Source organism: Megachile rotundata, chromosome 14 (genome assembly GCF_050947335.1).
Source record: "Megachile rotundata isolate GNS110a chromosome 14, iyMegRotu1, whole genome shotgun sequence".
NCBI classification, from domain to species: Eukaryota; Metazoa; Arthropoda; class Insecta; order Hymenoptera; family Megachilidae; genus Megachile; species Megachile rotundata.
The window spans coordinates 7,546,181-7,565,291 of NC_134996.1; the positions used below are offsets into that span (position 1 = coordinate 7,546,181).

The following is a 19,111-nucleotide window of genomic DNA, read 5'->3' on the forward strand; positions in this document are numbered from 1 at the left end:
CAGAAATATCATCGTAACAGTATCATATGTTATAGTATCATTGCAGATATTCGTTATTAAATTAGAACGTAATAATTAGTTATGTGAAACGTTATCGGTGTTTGTTTTATTTAATTTTTGGGATGTTTTTATAAATCGGGTGGGGAATAGTTAAATATTTGGTAAATGAACAGATAGATGATAATGGACTAAATGCTGGAAAGAGATATCTCAGAAAGAAATATATTGTAAAATATATTTGTATTATATTGTAAAAGTTATTGGTATTTTTGTTGCATAGATAACAACTATGAAGTAGAAACAATACCAAACGGATACGAAATAACCATGAGGCTCACCATCAAGTCTGTGCGGCCTCAAGATTTTGGATCCTTCAGATGTGTGGCAACTAACTCGTTAGGTGAAACCGATGGAAAAATCAAGCTCTACAGTAAGTACAATCTGTAATTAATATAATTAGCGACTAGCTACTTCAAACTTGCTATCTTCAATATTTCTTGCTTGTGACTCCAAAAATTTTTGTTGCATGACTTCTTCAATTTTACAAAATAATTTTGATTAATAATGCATTCCCATAAATTGTATAAATAAAAAGTAATAACAAACATATGTTTTTTGTCTAAAAAATGTAAACATAGGAAAGTTCGCAAATTGTAAAATTTTGAGGAGGTAAAAAATTTACAATTATGAGAAATGTTTTCGATAATTTTATTGATTGCATTTATTTGCTGATGTGTGACAAAATATTAGAATTTCTAGGCAGAAACTTTTTTGATCATTTTAAAGTGCACATATTTTTTATAAATATTTGCTGTGTACACCAAAATACCTAAATCAGCATAATTCGTTCATGTGGAACGATTCTCGAAGAATGCAGCATTTTCTATGTTTAATTTGGTCCTTTGAATACTTTTGCTTTCAAAGACAGAAAATTCCATTGAAAAGAACTTTTTATAACGACATTTGAACTGCATAAGAGTACCTATACAAGAAGATTCCCAATGAAAATCCCTAGAAACCTATTCATTGGTTGACATCTATTGACTGTATTGATGTTCCATGTGTACCACATACGTTTTATTTCCTCTTTAAAAATAAAAAATTTCTGAAAACCAGCTTTAGGACATTTAGGGATTGAAAATTCATTTTAATGTCACTGCGAATATTTCGAGCTCATATTTAATTAATTTGGATGTTCGATTTAAATGATAGGTGTCATTAAAGTCACATATGAGTCACATATGAATGATGTGAGCAAATGTTGCTGACAATCTGTTGAATTTTATTGTTGAGAATCATTTTCAAAATGTAGGAATGCTGACATTTTGTTTCATTTTAATTTATTTTAGTATGACATATTGATACACATGTGTGACATATGTGCTGCCTCTTTATATATTGATTGTTAGAAATTCATTTTAGAAATCATTTTAAGTACTAATTTTTTATTAAAATTTACTTATTTTGCTGCTGCAGCTAGAACATTGATGTGACATTAATATGACACACTGATGTGACATACAACATATGACACATTTATAGATCATGTTGTTGCCACTCTACTTATATTTTCAAGAGCTAGATCGAGTATATTATTTCAACTATATTTTAGTACGTTTAGAAAGATGCCATCTAAAATAATTTTTATATTGTTACATCAAAATAATAAATTTTTGTCAAGGTGGACACTGCAGGTTATTTCTTGGAAACATTTCTATATAAAATATTCTATATATAAAACATTCCTTGGAAAATATAACATGAAGGAAACAAAACTGTTAATACTTCCATTACAAATTTTAATAACACTAAAAGTTCTCAAAGGTATAATGTCACAACGGGTAGCGAAAGATCTGAAAGAGCAGAGTTACAAAATGGAAGGCAACATATTAGTATACGGAAGCTCATTAAACTCGAAGGAGAATGTCACTTTACTAATAACAACGTATTTCAAGTAATAACAGAATTCACGGGACAAATGCATTATTTTTAATGCAGTTTCATTAAACAATCGCTGAAGTTGCGACTTAATCAGTCTTCTTGCGCTGGGTGAGTTTACTTGTTTCTTCCGGTAATAAAAACACGTAGCGTATAATCAAATCCGTAGATGAGAACGACCACACGAGACAAGTAATGGATACTGAAAATTGATCTGCAAAATGAAACGAATTCACGGTAAATCAAGATGCTGTCAGACATCAATACGAAACCGCGTCCTTTTCTATACGAGAACACGAAAAACCACATTCGGTTCGAAGCGGTTTGAGAGAAAGACCCAGAAAGGAATACCAGCCGTCAGCCGTAAAAGATGTTCAACCACAGAGCCTCGAGCAGAGACACGATGAATTTCGAAATTACATGTACGAAAGAGGTAGAAAATGCCAAATCCGAACCCTTGGGACAAACGATATTCTGTAGGGATATATACATGTACTTATGTACGGTATTATAAAGTACATCATAAAATAATTCTATGAAAATCGGAGAGAAGGTACGCGCATAGGAAACTGGATCTGGGTCAGAATATAAGGTGGACATTGCAGATCATTATTTCTTCTGAAATATATATTATTTCCTGGGAGATATATAATATTTTGTATTCCTGGAAAAAATATATAAAATCATTATTTTTTTTTAAATTCATAAAACATTTTTTGGAAAATATATAAAACAATATTTCTTGCAAATTATATAAAATTATTACTTCTTGCAAAATATGTAAAATTTGTTATTTCTAGAAAAATATATAAAATTATTAGTTTTTGAAAAATGTAGAAAACAATATTTCTTGCAAATTATACAAAATTATTACTTCTTAGAAAATATGTAAAATTTGTTATTCCTGGGAAAATATATAAAATTATTATTTTTTGAAAAATGTATAAAACAATATTTCTTGCAAAGTATATAAAATTATTACTTCTTGGCACATATATAAAATTTATTATTCCTAGAAAAATATATAAAATTTATTATTCCTGAAAAAATACATAAAATTATAATTTCTTGAAAATTATAAAAAACTATAATATCTTGTAAAATATAAAACTGGCAGAAAATGGTAAAGATCAGTAAATTGTTGAAAGTTTCTAGTTAATCTTTGATCAAAGAAGAAAAACTTTCCAAAACGAAATTCGAAAGAAAGTTGCAATCATCCCAAGATAGTGGAACATTATAATAAAACTGCAAACAGTATGATATTACAAAAGTATTTTATCTGTTCTTCCGAATATCCTCAGGCAATGTAATTTCTACTTCATTTGTTAGTCCGCAGTTAATGTCATTTAAATGTTCACTACGTATGTTTATGCATCTATAGACCGTGCAAAAAATATGTAAACTCCACACAATAAACCAGCAAAATAAATTGCTGTGAATGTACAAAATATGCAAACTACATGAATAAAAGTAATGCCCGATAATCATAGACCTTATTTTTATACAAAAATATCTACATATAAATATCACAATTTATCAGTATCGTTGCATCTCGTTCATTTGAGTCTTCTGTTTACTCTCGTTGTTTGACAGAAATATTGCGTGCATAAATTTTCTTTAAACTCTTAAGCTTTCTACATCGCATGAGGAAAGCGTTTAGCCCCGAGTTTAAGATCGTCTATTGATTTTCTGCCTTCTGAATGTACTCTCGCTCTGTGTACCTTTCAACAGTTTGTGTAATTACATTTAAACGAAAATTGCTGAATCCCGTTTGTTATTCTTTGGTAATATGACGCGTATGAATTCGTCGCGGATTAGACCGCCATGTTTGTTCGGGAAACATGGCTGCCGGAATTCTACGCATTTAACGCGTTTCGTGTATTAATCCTTTAAGGTTTCAAGCCACTTATAATTATAATTGAATTAGTTAGGCAATCAATTATTGTTATAATTGAAATTATATACAATATATTCAAATTGTAAAATACATTCAACTTGTAAAATACATTGAACTTTTAAAACAATACATTCAAACATGTGCACAACATACTAAGGTTATACACAACGTAAGTACTCATATAGTACATAAGCATTTAAACTGTATATTTTTCTCAGATAACCACATATGAACAATATTATAAGCTTAACCAAAAAATAAATAATAATTAACAAAGATAAATTTCTTAATATAAACTAATGGAATTTAAAAACAGCTTTGACAATTTTCCTCCCTGTTGCAACCATCTTATGGAAACGAAAGCGTGTTAACGCAGCACAATTAAAATAACGAAGCTTTCACCGATTTGTTCAGGCATAATTGCACAACAATTTCATAATTGTACAACTTTTCTGCTTATCAGAGAATCTGCCCTTCGTTATCGTAACTTCTGTTAATTACACGGGTCTGCAGCCACTCGATAATATCGAATCGTTCGAGTCCCACTTGAATTTTGTTGATGAACTACGAGTAGCTTAGCTCGACCTTTCCAAGCCGTCCTATCACGGTTAATTAATCCGACTTCAAATCGGAGGTGCATTTCCATCGTGAAACATAAGCATTTCCTGAACTTTAAGTCGGAATTTTTTCGCTCGAACTGCTAACAATGGACGGCGATTAACCTTTTCTTTAGGTGACCAAGATCACCTTTGTTCAACGGGCTAAGTATTCCAATATCTACAGTGTGTAATTGTTATTTCATTTTGATGGCTGTTTTTGTTGTCGTTAATCGTTGCTTCTTAGAAATGTAACAAGAATTGTTTCTTTGTAAGAATTATTTGGATTCGTTCCAATTTTTATATTAAAGGAATGAAAAATAACTAGGAGTGAATTTGTGGAATTTTTAAAAATAACAACATTTATTTTTCTGATGTATTTTATGGTTTAAAAACATTTTTGAATAAAATAAACTGAATAGTGTGAACAGTAGATTATTCTTTAAATTATAACCTGTAAATTATATTTTTAGAAGTTACACGAACAATATTGCATATAGTAATTAACAATTTTTTTTTGTAAATTAAGAGAGCTTTTAATTTCTGTGAAAACGTACATAAAATTGTAAAACAGAAGTATGATATATATTATATAAATTTGTAATGTTATTGTAAATTTTAATATTTGTAAATTTTAATACACACTTTTCATAAGTTTAATTATTTGAAAATTTATGTAAATTAAGAAAATTTTGATGCAATAATTACTGTTATATTTTTGCACATAGAGTAGCTTTGACGTACAAATTTTGTTTCCTTAAGAACTGTGTAAGTTCCCGTTACTAGCTCACTTTAGATATATTGCAAACATCAACGTTCATCTGAAACAACTTGAAAACTGAGGTGTTAAAGAGAAGTGACGCAATGCATCATCATGTCTCGTTAACTAATGATATTAGCAGTATAATTTGTTTGTAAAGAAGGAGGGTCAGGTACGCGATTAAAACGCGAGACAAGTTTAGTCCAAGATGGCGCCTGTTATCTGTGCCGTGTCAAATTTTTTTAACGAGTTTCTTTCTTGAAACCATTTAGATATTTTTATTTTATTTTATTGTTTCGACAACAAATATTTTCGGGAATTTTGTATTGTTATATAATTACAATTATTTAAATGATCAAATATAAAAATCTTTGTAACAAAAAAAAATTACTTGAATGAAGCCCATAGTTTCTGAGAAAGGAATTTTATAAATAATGACAAGTATCGATTTTACAGAAACTTGTGATGTAATTGCAATTATTTATTTAGCTGACCTGACACGAAAATCTTTGTAATATTAATAAAGAAATAAGTGAAGTCCATAATTTTATTTCTTTAACAGAAATTGTATAAACAACAAAAAATATTAATTTCAGAGAAACATGGATTGCAATATAATTACAATTATTTATTTAATTGATCAGATATAAAAATGTTCGTAGCAGCAATAAAAAAGAGATAAGTCCATAAATTTATTTCTGAAAGAGAAATTTGATGAGAATTTAAAAGTTTGAAGCTGATTATTAAATTCGATAGATAAGAAAATTATCCATTGATTTAATTCACCCGGTAATTTCAATATTTTTCGGCAGCAATTGAAATTAATTAAATTACGATCGTTCTTGTCGCTAATATTAATTTTAATTTCATAACGAAAAGTTTTTAATTATTCAATCACAATTGTACTTGCGTCCGTTATTCCTTCATATCATATAAAACATGTAGGAAAAATGAAATTTAATTAATTTATGTATAATTTAACATAATAAAAAGTTGTACTTCCTGTAGAACGCTCGTTAAAATTGAAAGAAGCTCTTGAAACGGAAACATAAATATTTGAATTTTATTGTCCTGAGAAATCCGTATAGGAACTTTAAGTTAATTAAAACGATACAAATTTACCGATGTAATTAAATAATTAATTAAATCAGTCAGAATGAAATTTTCAAAGAGACCACCATTATCAACACTGATTAAGGGGACGATCCATTATCAGAACATCGATTAATGGAATATTTGATTTCGGAACGTTAATTAACGGGACATTTAATTACTCAAACAATGTCATCGGGTAACTAAGGAGGAGCCACATATTCTTCTATATGTTGCTCCATACGAATATATGAATTGTATAATAATTATACAAAGATCGAAAATAAAAAATGTACTCTTAGAGTATTTTGAGCATAAAACAAATTTGTGGACTGCATGTGAAGCATATGAAAATAAAACATATGTGAACATATATGAAAATAAAACATGTGAAACATATGAAAATAAAACATATGTGAACATGTGTGAAAATAAAACATATGTGAACATGTGTGAAAATAAAACTTGTGAAACATATGAAAATAAAACATATGTGAACATGTGTGAAAATAAAACTTGTAAAGCATATGAAAATAAAACATATGTGAACATGTGTGAAAATAAAACTTGTGAAACATACGAAAATAAAACATATGTGAACATGTGTGAAAATAAAGCATGTGAAGCATATGAAAATAAAACATATGTGAACATGTGTGAAAATAAAACATGTGAAACATATGAAAATAAAACATGTGAATATATGTGAATATAAAACATGTGAAACATATGAAACTAAAACATATGTGAACATGTGTGAAAATAAAACATGTGAAACATATGAAAATTAGGAGAATATAATTAATTATTTCAATTAAATATGTTACTTCAGTTACGTAAAATTACGTAAAATATGCAGTCACATTTATATGTAAAATATGTAGTTATATGAGTTACATACTAATGTAACATGTTGGTTACAATTAGTTGCATTAATATGTAACATATGAATTACATCACTTATATTAAAGTAATTAACGTATTACATATTTTATGCAGTAATAAATATTTGTACAAACATCCATGGGCTATTTAATTCAAATTTGAGGTATTTATATGTAAATTGCTTTTTAGCATTGTCTGACATTTTGAAGTACGAATGCACCGATAGGAATTAAAATATCCCTATGTCGTTGTTGGTGACTAATTATTCGGAATATGAGTACAACTGATTCAAATGCCCCGTTCCCTGTTACAGAACACATACTATTATCTGTATGTAATCCAATTCTCTGGAAAAGCTAGTCGCAACGCGTGAGGAATTTTGAAATACAGTAATCCGCAATTAATTCCTTTCTAGTAATTATCTTGTACAATGTTATTTATCAATGCCTTTACCTTGTACATCTGATTGCCTGAAAAACAAAGTCATGTTTATGGCTTTGATAATCTGATTATTCTGATTTATGCATCTGAAAATATTTGTAACCATTTTTAAGATTTTTATGTTGATATACAAATTATTTAAGAATATGCATATGAGTTACAATACTAAAATTATTATTAAATTATTAAGAAAATACATCGATTTGTTTACGAATATACGTTTATAAGTACATTGAAAAAAACAAACGATAAGAATTAATGAAAGTGAATTCATAGTAGGTCAATTTTGAATGAAGTATCAAGCACTTTTATAGGGTTTAGTTGAACAAATTAAATAGTTGATGATGAGTGATTCAAATGGATACTTTGTTTAATTTTTCCGTATCATATCGTATCTATTGAACGCAATAGATTTTTATGCTTTAAAGTACAACACAATTCTAATGTGTCATATTTAACAACTCTGTGGCGCCATCTACAGTCCCTCACTGCACCATGAACTATAAAATGGCGGACTATTACAAGTTCAAGAAACGCAGCAGTTTACTTAACAGCAAAACTTGACTAAAATATCATTTTTTCAACATTAAAGACTATATTTCAGTACAAATTATATAATATAGTTCCTAAAATAGTATATTTTACTAATACTCACATTCATCTGGAAATATTAGAAACTTACAAGGATATATACTATCAAAACACGTTTCCAGAATTTTTCTAACCATGAAGACTACCATGAAACTGAGTTTTAACTTTGTATTAAAATATTTTGTGCATATATTGCAATTTACTGTTAATTTTCTTCTCTCGGATATTCTAAGCAACTTCTCGAATAGTCTAATAGACACGATATACTGATGCCAATACACTAGTTGGCGCGTGAGGAGGCTGACATGTTCAGAAGAGCTGCAATTGATAAGAATAGAAAATGCCTCATACATATTTTTGGCGGTAGTATTGACTCGAAAGGTCGCATAGCAGTTATTATCCTTCTTAAGTTCCAACTTTTCAAAGTTCTAACCTTCCAAGGATCCAACCTTTCAAAGTTCTAATCACCCAAAGTTCCAACCTTTCAAAGTTTCAATCTTGCAAAGTTTCAACCTTGCAAGGTTATTAATTTCTAATGTTATAATCTTCCAAACTTTCGATATTCCATGGTTTCAACCTTCTTAAATTTTACTTTTCACAAGTTCTAACCTTCCAAAGTCCCAACTCTTCAAGAATCCAATCTTCCAAAGTTCCAACTTTCCAAAGTTCCAACCTTGAAAGATTTCAACATTCCAAAGTTCTAACCTTTCAAAGTCCCAACCATACAATGTTCTAACCTTCCATAGTCCCAACCATGCAATGTTTGAACCTTCCAAAATACTCATCTCCTAAAGTTTGAATCATCCGAAGGTTCAATCCTTCAATGTTCCAACCTTCCACTGTCCCAACTGTCCAAAGTCCCAACCTTGCCTATGTTTCAACCTTCAAAAGTCCCAACCTTGCAAAATTCTAACCTCCCAAAGTCCCCACTTTCCAGAGTTTGAATCACCCAAAGTTTCAACTTTCCAATGTCCCGTTCCTGAATTCCAATTTTCGAAAGTTCCAACCTTTGCACATTTCGATCATTCTAAATTTGATCATCAACCTTCTTAACTTTCAATCTTCCAAATTCCAAAGCTTCGAATATTCAAAATTTCTAAAACTAAAGCTCCAAATTTCAAAACGATCTTCTCAAAACTTCGAATCACCTTATTCCAAAGCTTCCTACACTCCAAATGATAGTGTCTGTAAAAGGTAAGCGTCTCCCAAGTGAACGAGATAGTGCGAATTCAGCAATTATTGTCATTATTCTTATTCGTATTAAATGTAACTGTAAGTGTCCACATTGTAGAGCTTCCTTCACTTTCACGCGCCAACTGCTGAATTCTCATCGGTACCTATAAAATTTCACAAAGTTATGGCACAGTAAGGTTAAACTCAAATTACCAATTTACTAATACCATTCAGACAGTACACGTAGTACATCAGAATTGTAAACAGAAATTACCAACGTACCGATTAATTAATTATGAAAAACGCTCTTTGTATTTCGAATCGTATTCAGCGTAATCAAAGCGGTACGAAATTTTGCTATTTAACTATTGAAATCCATCCAGATTTCGTTTCACTGCACACGGCTCCCGAGCAACATGCATGCGATTAAACAGCAAGACGTGTATTCACCGATTTCACTGAACAATAATTAATTGATCAGAGCGCTGGTCAGCAGGAGAGCCACAAAAGTAGGAGCAGACGTGTATACATAATGAAACGACGAAAGAGAAATGTCTGGCTCGATGAAAACCAATCGATCGGTGAATTAAGGAGGCGGAAACTTGTTCAGGTGGGTATTTAATTATCGATAATAGTGCATAAAACGCGCGACAAGTCATGCAAGCGTCACCGCAAGTTCTTCGAGTAATTAGCCCTACCAATTAATTCAACCCGGACTCTATTCAAACGTGGATTAAGAACCATTTCCGCGCTTTCATCTATCCTTGCTTCCGTGTTTCCGTCAGCTTCGACCAATAACGTCTGACAATAATTGGCGGGAAAATATGAATCGCCTGCTTTAACAAAATCGAGCGAAATTCTTCTTTCGCTTTTTTCTCCTTTTAGTCTTTTATTCTTCTTATCGTTTTAACAGTTTAATGAAATTAATACTTAATCGACTGCTTTAATGAAATTGACCGAAATTCTTCGTTTAAATCTTGGGATGATTCTAACTTTAGAAGATGAGTACTTTGGAAGGTTCAAACATTGCATGGTTGGGACCATGGAAGGATAGAACTTCGGAAGGTTGAAATTTTTCAAGGTTGGAACTTTGGAAGGTTAGAATTTTAGTAGGTTGGAACTTTGAAAGGTTAGAACTTTGGAAGATTGGAACTTTGGAAGATTGAATTCTTGAAGAGTTGGGACTTTGCAAAGTTAGAACATCCGAAAATTGGATTTGGATTTGGTTGATTTGGAATTTTGAAGATAGAAAGTTAAGAAGGTTGAATGATCGAATTTAGAATAATTGAAATGTGCACAGGTTAAGACTTTCAAAAATTGGAATTCAGGAACGGGACATTGGAAAGTTGAAACTTTGGGAAGTGGGGACTTTGGAAGGTTAAAATTTTGCAAGGTTGAAACTTTTGAAGGTTGGAATATGGGGAAGGTTGGGACTTTGGACAGTTGGGACAGTGGAAGGTCGGATCTTTGAAAGATTGAACCTTGGGATGATTCAAACTTTAGAAGATGAGTACTTTTGAAGATTCAAACATTGCATGGTTGGAACTAGAGAAGGTTAGAACTTTGGAAGGTTGAAATTTTTCAAGGTTGGAACTTTGGAAGGTTAGAATTTTGGTAGGTTGGAAATTTGAAATGTTAGAATTTTGGAAGGTTGGAATTTTGGAAGATTGGATTCTTGAAAAGTTGGGACTTTGGAAGGTTAGAACTTTGGAAGATTGGAACTTTAGAAGATTGGATTCTTGAAAAGTTGGGACTTTGGGAGGTTAGAACTTGTGAAAGGTGAAATTTGAGAAGGTTGAAATCATAGAATATCGAAAGTTTGGAAGTTTATAACATTAGAAATTAATAACCTTGCAAGGTTGAAACTTTGCAAGATTGAAACTTTGGAAGGTTAGAACTTTGGCAGATTGGAACTTTGGGAGGTTGGATCCTTGGAAGGTTAAAACTTTGAAAGGTTGAAACTTGAGAAGGATAATAATTGATGTGCGACCGTTCGAGTCAATTCTACCGCCGAAAATATGTATGGGGCGTCTACTTTTCTATTCTGATCAATTGAAGCTCTTCTGAACACGTCATCCTCCTCACGCGCCAACTAGTGTATTGGCATCAGTATATCGTGTCTATCAGACTATTCGAGAAGTTATGTTTAGAATATCAGAGAGACGAGAATTAACAGTAAATTGCAATATATGCACAGAATATTTTAATACAAAGTTAGTACTCAGTTTTATAGTTACTATTTGCGCCTTTTAGACTTTCTGCACTACTTATCGTTTTAACAGTTTAATGAAATTAATACTTAATCGATTGCTTTAACGAAATCGGCCGAAATTCTTCATTTGCTGTTTGATCCTTTTAGACTTTCTGCACTACTTATCGTTTTAACAGTTGAATGAAATTAATACTAAATCGACGACTTTAACGAAATTGACCGAAATTCTTCATTTGCTGTTTGCTCCTTTTAGACTTTCTGCACTACTTGTCGTTTTAACAGCATAATGAAATAAATTCTTAATTTTGACTTCAAATTAATACTTAATTTTATTAGTACTTGATTTCATGAAATACTAAATTAATACTTAAATAGAAATAACACAATATTAATACTTAAATAGTAGTATCTCTAAATTAATACTTAAATAAAAATACTTCCAGTACATAGACAGTGACTTACTAATTCTAATACTTCATAATGCGATTAGTGATTATCTAGTGATGTTTAAGTAATCGAAAGGTTATGGTACCAGAAGAGAGTTTTTTTAAAGAAGCGGTTTGTTCGCCGGTGCTGGAGAAATGAGGTCGATTGAAGTTGGCCGTTGTTTCGGTATAATGACTTTTATCTTAAAAGGTAGTCGGTTGTAGCCGGTTGGGGGTAAAAGGAAGATAGCTTTCGTTTTATTTTTGAAACTGCAAAACTTAAGAGAGCTTTACCAACTACAGACGTTAGAAAAGCGGAAACCTTTGAACAGTAGTAGAGATGAACCCTTTAGCTTCTGGAATAAACAGGTGTAGTAAGTGAACCGTAGATATTGTAATTTGTATAATAATGGATTTTGGATAATTTTTATAATGACGGTGATGAGGAGATTTGCAACAGTGGGGATAAAATTGTATATGTGGTGGTAATAGAATTGTTGAGTAAGAATTTGAGATTTGGAGATTTGGAGATTTGGTAGGGAGGGGGTTGGAGAGTTGGAAATTAGGGAATTTTTGGGGATTTTTGGAAATGAGCATTGGGGGATTTGGGGAATTTGGGGATAAGGGAATGGGAGGATTTTTGGGGATTTGAGAGGAAGGAAATTTTAGGGATTGGGGAAGTTGAAGTTAGAATATTTGAAATTTTGGAAATTTGAATACTTTGGAATTTGGAAATTTTAGAAATTTGATAGATGAGGATTTGGTAATTTTAATTAGGAAATTTGAGAATTTGGTAATTTAGGAATTTTGGAATTTTGGAATTTGAGAATTTGGGAATTTGGGAATTTGGGAATTTGGGAATTTGGGAATTTGGGAATTTAGGAATTTTGGAATTTGGGAATTTGGGAATTTTGGAATTTGGGAATTTGGGAATTTGGGAATTTGGGAATTTGGGAATTTAGGAATTTAGGAATTTAGGAATTTAGGAATTTTAGAATTTAGGAATTTAGGAATTCAGGAATTCAGGAATTTAGGAATTAGGAATTTAGGAATTTAGGAATTTAGGAATTCAGGAATTCAGGAATTCAGGAATTAGCAAAGATTAAAATTTGGGATAGTAGGATTTTGAAAAATTTAGAATTCTTGAGTTATTGAATTTGGGAAAGTAGGAATTTGATAATTTGGAACTCCGAAAATTTGAATTTCAGAATAAGGTATTTGCTAATTATTGAATTTTGTGAATGGATGATTTGAGAAATTGTTAAATTTAGGAATTAGATAGATTGAAATTTTAGAAATTGTAGAATTGGAAATTTGATGATGTCGAAAATTGCAATTTGGAAATTTAGAAATTTAGAAAACTGTAATGTGGAAATTTAGAAGCTTAGAAATTTAGAAAATTGTAATTTGGAAATTTAGAAATCCAAAAACTTAGAAATCTAAAAACCTAGAAATCTAAAAACCTAGGAATCTAGAAATCAATTTAGAAATTCAACAAATTCATAAATTCCACTATTTAGAAATTTGTTAATTTAAGAACTAAAAATAAAAATTTAGGAATTTAAATCTGTAAGACCTAAATTGTAAATATTTGAAAATCTAAGTCTACTGAATATCTCAGAAATTTATTGAAATGAAAATTTAAAGGTATGTCACATATCTGACGGTCACTTATTCAATGACATACATATACAGCACTTTATCTAACATTATTCAACCCTGAATGTTCAAAGACCCACGTATAATATTCGGTTACTCTAAAGTTGCGATATCTGTGGAGAACTCGGCAAAATTAATTTCTATAACTTCCACTGCATATGAGTTTACATTGTTGTTTACGATAGTATTTGTTCCAATTAAAGAGAACGTAACATTTGTAATAGAGTTAAGTAGGTACATAGTTCAACATTGTTTGTAACAAACACATACATTCATCAAGTTCTTAATATGTACTAATAAAAGTTATAATTATAATTCATTACTGTCATTTCCCTTAATTATTATGATAATTATAATAATAATTGTATAATTATAATATTTATACTTATACTTATATTGCAATAATAATATCAATAATTAACAATAATATAATAACAATTGTATCAATTGATATAATTAAAATTGTCATGATAATATTTATAAATATTCAACATAAAAATCAGCAACTTCTAATTTTCATATTCTTCACTTTCATGTTATTATTATATTACTATTATCATGATATTTATAAATATCCAACATAAAAATCAGCAACTTTCAATTTCCACATTCTTTACTTTCACAAACCACACCTATCAAACATCATCTCGTTTAAAGATTCACCTGTCTCCGTAATAAAAATTGCAAAACTCCATCAACAGACAGCTAAAATTCGAATTTAAAGTTTGGAGTGACTGGATCATTCAGGTAGTATCAGGTCATTACCTTGTTTGCATCGCTCATGTTAATTTTATGCAGAAGCCTGAAGTAGACTTCTGGAGTATAAGTCTCCAGTATAAGAACCTTAATCGGTTTAAATATAGTTTATAAGCTCCTGGAAATTGATTAATTACTAACTTGGGACGAAACTAACCGAGGTTGCGAAACGAACTTCAAAATAAACTGCATAAAATTGTGATTAATTGGTGTATGTAATTAAACCGTGGATTAATTACGCTTAGGTAGAATATCAAATAATTAGTTGCTGTGTGCGAATTGAAGTTGCGAAAAGTTAGTATGAAAAGACTTTAAAAATCGTGAAGAAGTGTCTCTTGAAAAGTTCACCTTCGAAGTTGAAAACAGTTTTACCTACTCAATGCGATGAATAGAGTACGACACTTGCGGATGTACGAAGTGTGTTTCGTAACCTGTATAGTAAATAATTATGTTTCTTCTTGAAATACATTTTCTTTTGGTAAAAACTTCTAGAGAATTATTGATACCAAGTTGACACAGATTTCCATTATTATATCCTGTTATATTATTAAAAAGATATTTATATCATATCAAAGAAAAACGACAAATATTTTTCTTTGGGAAATAAAAAAGAATGGAAAGGTAAAAATGTACATTTGTAGATAATATGTAGATAGAAAGATAAAAATGTGTATCTGTAGATAATATGTAGATAAAAGTATGCATATGTAAATAATAATGTAGATAAAAATATACATATGTAGATAATAATTAAGATAAAAATATACAGATGTAGATAATAATGTAGATAAAAATGCAGATATTTAGATAAAAATGTATATAAAAATTCGTACAAATTTTTTAAATTTTTAGTGAATTGAGTTTGGGGGATTAGAAATTGGAAATTTGAGAATTTGGGGAACTAGAAATTGGAAACATGAGAAGTTGGAAAATTAGAAATTTGGTAAATTGAGAATTTGGGTAATTAAGAATTTGGGTAATTAAGAATTTGGGAGATTAGAAATTTCGAAAATTAGAAATTTGGAAATTTGGCAATTTGAGAAATTAGAAATTTGGAAATTTGAGAATTTGGAAATTGAGAGTTGAGAGGATTAGAATCAGGAATTTTGAGAATTGGGAAAATTAGAAATTTGGAAATTTGAGAATTTGGGAAATTTGGGAATTTAGGAAATTTGAGAGTTTGGAAATTTGAGAGTTTGGAAAATTTGAGAATTTGGGAAATTTTGCAATTTGAGAAATTAGAAATTTGAGAATTTGGAAATTGAAAATTGAAGGGATCAGAATCAAGAATTTTGAGAATTGGGAAAATTAGAAATTTGGAAATTTGAAAATTTGGGAAGTTAAGAAGTTGGAAATTTGAAAATATGGAAAATTAGAAAATTGGAGAATTGGAAAATTGGAAAAATAGAAAATTGAAAAATTGGAAAGTTGGAAATTTGAAAATTTGAAAATTTGGAAAATCAAAAAACTGGAAATTTAAAAATCTGTGAAATAAGAAATATGGAAAATTGAGGGTTTGTGAAATTTATTGTTGTGCAAAATTTTCCAAATCAGCTGATAAAATATTTCATCATCTAAATCCTCCCAGCTACATATTTTATTACAGAAATAAACCATAATTCAGAGAACAGCAATTTGTTCGCAGATATTGCATCTAACAGAAACAGTTTGTTTAAGCTGAGTCCTTTTCTGCCGTAAATCAAGATAATGGGTTAAATGCCGTTACTTTCAGTGTATTAAAATACTTCATTGCATAAGTACAGAAAGTTAATTCCCGAGAGCTCTTTGCACTCCTTTAGAAAGCGACTCGATAGTTTCCGTTAACAATGGAAAAGTCGGATAACTCCGCTTTTGTACAATTATGTCAGCTTTCGTTCTGATCCTTTATTGGAACTGTATGCCCGATTGTGAACTTCGTTAGCTGTCGTAATCGGAAATAAAAGATCATTCGTTCAATCCGTGGATATTTTCATCTAGACACCGAATAATTCAACTGCTCCGTTACAAGCTTTCCTGCAATATTCTTTTCACTATCATAATTTTAGCGCCGTTACAATTTCTATGAGTTCTGCTGGCTTAATTTGGGCGAAGCTAGACAAACTTAGAGTGGAGGACAAAGGTATTCGTACACTTGAAATATGGAAATAAAAGGAATAATATTTTCTTATTATTAAGTGTGGTTAATCATTATAGCTGTATATTAAACTGTAAATAGCTGTATATAAATTTTTTAATTTTCCAAATTCTCAAATTTCCAATTTTCTAATTTTCCAAATTCTCAAATTTCCAATTTTCTAATTTTCCAAATTCTCAAATTTCTAATTTTCTAATTTTCCAAATTTTCAAATTTCCAATTTTCTAATTTTTTAATTTCCCAAATTTTCAATTTTCTAATTTCCCAAATTTTCCAATTTCCAATTTTCAAATTTCCAAATCTTCCCATTTTCCAATTTCCAATTTTCCAATTTTCTAACTTCCCAAATTTTCCAATTTTCCAATTTTCCAAACTCTGAATTTCCCAAATTCTCAAATTTCCAAATTTCTAATCTTCCAAATTCTCAAATTTCCAATTTCTAATCCCCCAAACTCTCAATTTCCCAAATTCTTAAATTTCCAAATTTCTAATTTTCCAAATTCTCAAATTTCCAACTTCAAATCCCCCAAACTCTCACTTTCCCAAATTTTCAAATTTCCAAATTTCTAATTTTCCAAATTCTAATCCCCTAAATTCTAATTTCCAAATTTCTAATTTTCCAAATTCTCAAATTTCCAATTTCTAATCCCCCAAACTCTCAATTAAACATTACACTTACATCAGCAAATGAATACAGATATACATAATTTTTTTTGAAGAACATTGATAGCTCAAGTATTTCGTATCTCATCAAAATGAGTTGAATGAACTACACTCTATCCATTTTGTACGAACACAAATTTTTAAACAGTTTCAAACATTCTGGAGTTCGAAATCTTATCTGGCCAAGATACGTCAAATGAATACGTAATTATTTGCTTAATTATGTACTCACAGTCGATAATTGTTCAAGCAGTGCTGGGAGTTCTGAAGTTTTAAACTTCATCTGATTGAGATGGATCGATACCTAATTTTTATTCATTTAAGTATACATGTAAGGCAGTAGATGATTTTTAAATCAGTTCAGAAAGTTACCTTTATTCAGAATATGTAGAATACCTAATTTCTTTTTGGTGGAAATGGTTCAATACTTAATTTTTATTCGTTTAACTATATATGTAGTGGATGATTGTTTAATCAGTGTGAAAAGTTCCTCAGTTATAACTTTTATCTGATCAGAATGTGTCGAATGAATACTTAATTTCTATCCTTTAAATTATGCATATGGTAGGTCAATTTTTAAAGGATAAAAATTTATAGAAACTCATCATGAAGAAGGTAAATCATATCTATATGATTATGGCACTCATTGAGCAAAACGCAAAAAAAGAATTTGTTTAAATTTTCCGACATTTTGTAATAAATTGACAAAGTCAAAAAAAATATTTTAAACTAGCCCAATACTTAATGAGAAAAACAAAAAACAATTTAGCTAAATTGGTTAGCTGGTTTCTAAAAAAAAAGTTCTTAAGTGAACCTTATTTTCGGCAAAATGGAAAAAATGAGGTGTACCTATTAAAATTATGTTTGAGTGTATTGTAATAGTGATTGATTATATTATATAAATTAATTGTCTGCATAAGAGCTAAATAATTTATGAACGTTAGTTATTCTGTAAGAAATGTAATAGAAGTACATACATAATGAAGGAAGCATGCATGCAAGCATGCATAATTTTTTGGAAAATATTTTTTATTATTTAGTGAATAACATTTATACAGGATTAAATGTTCCTCTTTAAACAAGGGATTTTTCTTGAAATCAATAGTATATTTGTCGTTTATAGATAATGTTATGAGTTTGAAAACGTCATGTGGCACGACGCCATAGTTCAATGTAATTTACTTTTCTGCTGCTAGGTGGACAATCCTTAGAAATAATTTTAAAGAACATTGTTCTTGTTTAATATTTTAACTGCCATGTCATCCATATGTGGGTGGTACTTTAATTACCATAGAGATTTACCACCTATATTATTAAGAATATGTCCTCCTACTGCTGGTAACTATGAAAAATAAATACAATAAGATACTGTAAAAATATTGGGTAAGATTTGTTAAAAATTAAAATGCTACCTAATGCAATTTTAAGCAGTTTCAGAGAGACATTTCATGTTTTAAAGAGCGTATATATAATTGAAATATCTTTTTCATCTTTGATCGCGAATGAACACGATTTTCAATAAAAATATTTTCAACCAAAATCAATAATAGCATTACCGAATTTGCAACAAAGCGAGTAAAATGAAGAAATTTCCCATATTATACAAAGTACAATAAAATAAAAGTCATATTTGTAATAATTGCAATAAAAAATTTAATAGTTTTTATAATTAATCAATAAATATATTTTACCAAAAATACAAATGTTGATCACCTATGTACATTCACCAATATGAATGTAACGATTCATATGCATCTTGTCCACGTGAATGTCGATAGAACAAATACAATTATAACTTTGAAATGAAATCCAACAGCATAAACCTACACAAACAAACTGCAAGTTCTATTATTGCACTGTGTTTGATTTAATATTTACTTAGACCAAAT

The 19,111-nt window shown here is 29.7% G+C and overlaps 1 protein-coding gene across 3 annotated transcripts in view; it reads left to right on the forward strand.

Moving 5' to 3' along the window:
* The window catches only part of LOC100880608 (neurotrimin), a 185,131-nt gene that overhangs the window by 156,006 nt on the left and 10,014 nt on the right, over window positions 1–19,111 (forward strand). For 2 of the 3 annotated variants that reach the window (XM_012288790.2, XM_076539587.1), the window contains exon 7: window positions 281–430. In XM_012288790.2, the coding sequence (XP_012144180.1) occupies window positions 281–430 (150 nt within the window). Of the gene's footprint in view, window positions 1–280; window positions 431–2,107; window positions 2,789–19,111 lie in introns of those variants that run through there. The other variant, XM_076539588.1, reaches the window with a different exon arrangement.